Source organism: Phanerochaete carnosa (genome assembly GCF_000300595.1).
Source record: "Phanerochaete carnosa HHB-10118-sp unplaced genomic scaffold PHACAscaffold_6, whole genome shotgun sequence".
Lineage (NCBI taxonomy): Eukaryota > Fungi > Basidiomycota > Agaricomycetes > Polyporales > Phanerochaetaceae > Phanerochaete > Phanerochaete carnosa.
In genome coordinates this window covers 3285337-3286897 of record NW_006767633.1, presented here as the reverse complement: position 1 = coordinate 3286897, position 1561 = coordinate 3285337, and the positions used below count along the sequence as shown (strand labels likewise).

Genomic DNA, 1561 nt, shown 5'->3' with positions numbered 1-1561 from the left:
GCTTGGAATATATCGATATCTCAACCCACACACTCTACGCGCGCCGCGCAGTGATCATGACCTACGGCTGTGGGCTAGAATCATTAGTGAAAGAATCTGCTGCTGTGCATCATAGATGAACCGTACCCTTACTATCTGAGCCCGCTAGATTCTATATACCCGGCTCAAAGCCCGTTCCGGATTCCTCACTCGCCCGCCATCTTGCCCAGAAAGTCACAGTGAACAATTTATATAGTAGGCCTACATGTACCTTTTAGCTGTACGGGCCTTTATAAAAATGCGGAAAAGAAAAAGAAAAAAAGAACGATTCATATAAGCACTGCCAGCAGTGCACGGTGAAGAACATATTCATAACTGTGAGAAACTTAGAGCAGGATGTTACCCGGTGAGAAAGTGTGAGAAATTCCGGAGAGCCGGCACGGTGCAGACCGACTCGGACGGTACACTTACCAGGAACAGCCATTGCCCGACGCCGCACACTGAATCTCGCTCGATAATAGCAGAATACATCCGACATGGTTTCAGGCATGCACAATTGACCTTCAAGTTTCTGCATTGATATTCAGTGGTCTCCTCACCCCATCTGATCAGCTCGCCGTGCAGTGCGTTGGTAGACCTTCAGCGTGCCATTCAGAGGCGGGCTTCATTAAATGGCCAAGCTACTGTGCTGTTTTACAAGCTTCGTCTTGCAGATGCTTGCCAACAAGATCTTCCCGACCACCACGAATTCGACGGTTGACGAGCTCAGCACTTTGAGACAGGCAACTGGCAAGTCGGGACATTGTTCAACATGTCCCAGGTCCACCAGTGGGAATCAGGTAGTACACCGCAATTGCCAGAAGTATCGTGACTCTACTGACGTCCGGAAGGTTGAAGAAGCGTCACCCCCGCATTCGACTGTCTGCTGGGTTGATATACATGAAATCATTCACACTAGACAGAAGACAACGGGGGAGAGTACGGTCTGAAAGGACGGCTCGGGAGATGAATTAAACATTGCTGACGAGGACGATACCGAAGTCTGAAGAGGTCTATCTCACTGCTGCGCAGACGGAAGGTCTCACACCCGACGATGATATCGATCTGAATTCCCTGTTCCTTGCCGACCTGCTTTCTGATCGCCCTCAGGCCAACTCACCAGCTCAGCAGATTCCCTCTATAGTGCCCCCGACCAAGCAGGTAGCTCCGGACGCTTTTGCAGCTCTTAATTGAAGCTGGTAATCAAGTTCCAGAGTTTATAACATAGTTTTGTGTTATTAACATGTGACAAACACGTTTCTCACTCGTTTATAACGCGTTTGCTACATTATGTTGATGACAGTTGTGAAACAGATTTGAGAGGACCCCTGTTATAAACACACGTGAGAAACTCGGACGAGTTTCTCATCGTACACTACTCGGAGTCAGCACACGTTTCTTCTGACGTTCCCCGTTTCTCGAAGCCTGGCTCATCTGGAGTAGCTGTGCGGATCGAACATCGCAGATAAATCTTCGTACTCCTCCTCCGCCCTGGAGGCCGCCTGATTTACTCGGTAATAGCAAGAAGTATTGTTAATGGCAG

At 48.9% G+C, this 1561-nt stretch overlaps 1 protein-coding gene across 1 annotated transcript in view; it reads left to right on the top strand.

Moving 5' to 3' along the window:
* Positions 1–564: 564 nt before the first annotated feature.
* PHACADRAFT_259013 (uncharacterized protein) overlaps positions 565–1561 on the top strand; it is a 1392-nt gene continuing 395 nt past the window's right edge. The window contains exon 1 of the mRNA XM_007397469.1: positions 565–1117. Coding sequence (XP_007397531.1) covers positions 651–968 — 318 coding nt within the window. The 5' untranslated portion in view covers positions 565–650 and the 3' untranslated portion in view covers positions 969–1117. The remainder of the gene's footprint in view (positions 1118–1561) is intronic.